Source organism: Octopus bimaculoides, chromosome 29 (genome assembly GCF_046866305.1).
Source record: "Octopus bimaculoides isolate indiv1 chromosome 29, ASM4686630v1, whole genome shotgun sequence".
Lineage (NCBI taxonomy): Eukaryota > Metazoa > Mollusca > Cephalopoda > Octopoda > Octopodidae > Octopus > Octopus bimaculoides.
Window position 1 is genome coordinate 1,844,049 of NC_142956.1, and position 2,500 is coordinate 1,846,548.

General features: G+C 34.5%; 1 protein-coding gene across 3 annotated transcripts in view; it reads right to left on the reverse strand.

Moving 5' to 3' along the window:
- The window catches only part of LOC106881869 (paired box protein Pax-6), a 201,900-nt gene extending 199,687 nt beyond the window's left edge, over nt 1–2,213 (reverse strand). For 2 of the 3 annotated variants that reach the window (XM_089345748.1, XM_089345747.1), the window contains exon 1: nt 1,754–2,203. In XM_089345748.1, coding sequence (XP_089201874.1) covers nt 1,754–1,766 — 13 coding nt within the window. In that variant the 5' untranslated portion in view covers nt 1,767–2,203. Of the gene's footprint in view, nt 1–1,753 lie in introns of all 3 variants that reach the window. The other variant, XM_089345745.1, reaches the window with a different exon arrangement.
- Nucleotides 2,214–2,500: the final 287 nt, after the last annotated feature.

The window sequence follows — 2,500 nt, forward strand, 5'->3', positions numbered from 1 at the left end:
ACTGGTATTCGCGACGCTTGTTTGGCTTAAGCCGTTTAAGCTGACAAGTCTTTTAATCTTACAACGCTTGTATCAAAACGCATTTGGCAACAGCTTCAATAACGTTAACACGACGGCGCTCAATCGTTCTTGAGCCTGAATACAGATAAAAGTATTTTTATTATGGTAATCTTCATATTGTTTATGTATTTGTGTTGTAAGATTCCTCGTGTGAAATTGTTTATAAAACTGATATTGTTATATTTAGGGATGGCCGTTTTTCGTTTCTTTTTATTTTTCGCCCAATAAACACTCGCATTATGTATTCGTTCATCACTACAGATTTATCTTTCTTCTTATTTTATGCCGTTGGTCTGGAAATCTTTCGTCACATATCTTCTGACCTCTTCAGTGCGTGCAGAACGAGTGCGTGCACATCTGCGCCTGTAGAGTTTGTCTCGAAAAGGATTTTGAGACTGGTACTTGAGTATTAAGTGTCGTGGAAAGAGGCCCTGTGAGATCTTTGACAACAGGTTGCTGTCCGCTCTTAATTAGGCGGAGCCAGTGAAATCGAAAGCTCTGATAAGTGAAATGAAAATAATACTAGTCATACATTATTTACACTGGACGGATATGTGTCCTCATCTTGCTTGTTGTAACCACAACGTTTCGCCAGTGCCTAGAATAAATAATAATAATAATAATAACACCAGTAAAAAATACCTTAAGAATGAGAACCCAGGGTGGGGTTCAAAATTCTTCCAGGACACCTGATGAAGGCTGGAAAGTAAATCAGCCGAAACATTATGGTGATAACCAACAAGATGAGGACACATATCCGACGAATGTAAATAATGTAAATAATGTACAGAAGTCCCCAACTCTAAAATATAGAACAGTAATGCTAATACTAGTAACGATCGTTTCTACGAAAGCACAAGTTCTGATATTTTGGGTGGGGGAGACTTAGTCGATTTACTGACCCCAAAAAGATGAAAAGCAAGGTTGATCTTGACAGAATTTGAACTCAGAACGTAAAAACAGATGGAATGCCGCTAAACATTTTGCCCGGCATGTTAATGATTCTGCCAGCTCGTCGCCTTAAAAATAACAATAATGATCCCTTCAACTAAAGGCACAAGGCCCCAAATTTTGTGGGGAGGGGCTAGTCAATTATACTGACCACAATACGTAACTGATACTTATTTCATGGATCCAGAAAGGATGAAAGGCAAAGTTGACCACGACGGAATTTGAATTCAGAACGTAAAGCCGGACGAAATGCCACTAGGTATTTCGTCCGGCGTGCTAACAATTCTATCAGCTCACCGCTCTACTAATAATAGTCCTTTCTACTATAGGCACAAGGCCTGAAATATTGGAGGAAGGGAGTAGTCGATTACATCGACCCCAGTGTTTCGCTGGTACGTAATTTATCGACTCCCAAAAGATTGAAAGACAAAGTCCCCCTCGGCGGAATTCGAACTCAGAACGAAGCGACGGGTGAAATACGGCTAAGCATTTCGTCCAGCGTGCTAACGATTCTGCCATTTCGCCGCATTAATAATAAGAATTTTTAATAATCGCTTCTGATTCATAAATACAAAAAAATAGCAGATAAAAATATGCAATAATCGAAAGAAAATATTTAAGAAAAACAGTTAAAAATCCTAATTCGTACTTAAAGGGATTGAAAAACAAAACAAAAAATCTTTCTAAGACAAACCAACAACAAATTGATATTCAGAAGTTAGAATTGAACCTGTTTACTCACCTTTCGTTGGCATATTGTCTATCGTTGTATCGTTCGCCAGTTTGGTAAATTTAATTTTCCCTTGGTTTAAACTGTGTTTTTTGTATATTATTATGTGTTATATTCCTTTGGGGTTTTTTTCCGTCCTTGCATTAACAACAAAGACGCGAGATTAAAACTTAACTTCGACTTGTCTTTTTTTTCTTCTTTTAGAATATTATAATCTCGCTTTAACAGGGTTAAGGTAATAATACAACCATTGCTTCGATGTTCCTCTGTTTCATTTTCAGCCTGTTTCGCATTTATAATTTTTAAAGAAAATTAACGTGGTTTTCCACAGTAAAGAAGATAATGTTTTTCGTGTGTGTTTTCCGTGATGTTGTCTTTTTTTTAGTTAAAAGACTTACTAATTAAATATTAATTAATATTAAAATTAATTAAAATATTTAATTAATACATATATATTTTTTTACACTTATTTCAGCTTTATATATATATATATATATATATATATATATATTTCTCTTTTGTAGAGACGAAAGGGGAACCAAAAATATGAAAAAGAAATTCCTTCTTTTTTTTTTTTTTGAAGAAATTAATTGAAAGAGAATGCGAAGAAAATTACTATTCTTTAAAAGAAAACAAATCAAACTCCTTCACAATATTTCTTTACGTGTTTTTTTTTTCTTCTTTCGTTCTTGACTGTGTTTTCAGTATAATCGTTTTAAAAACTTTCCATGTCTTTTTTTTTTGTTTGTTTCTCTTTTA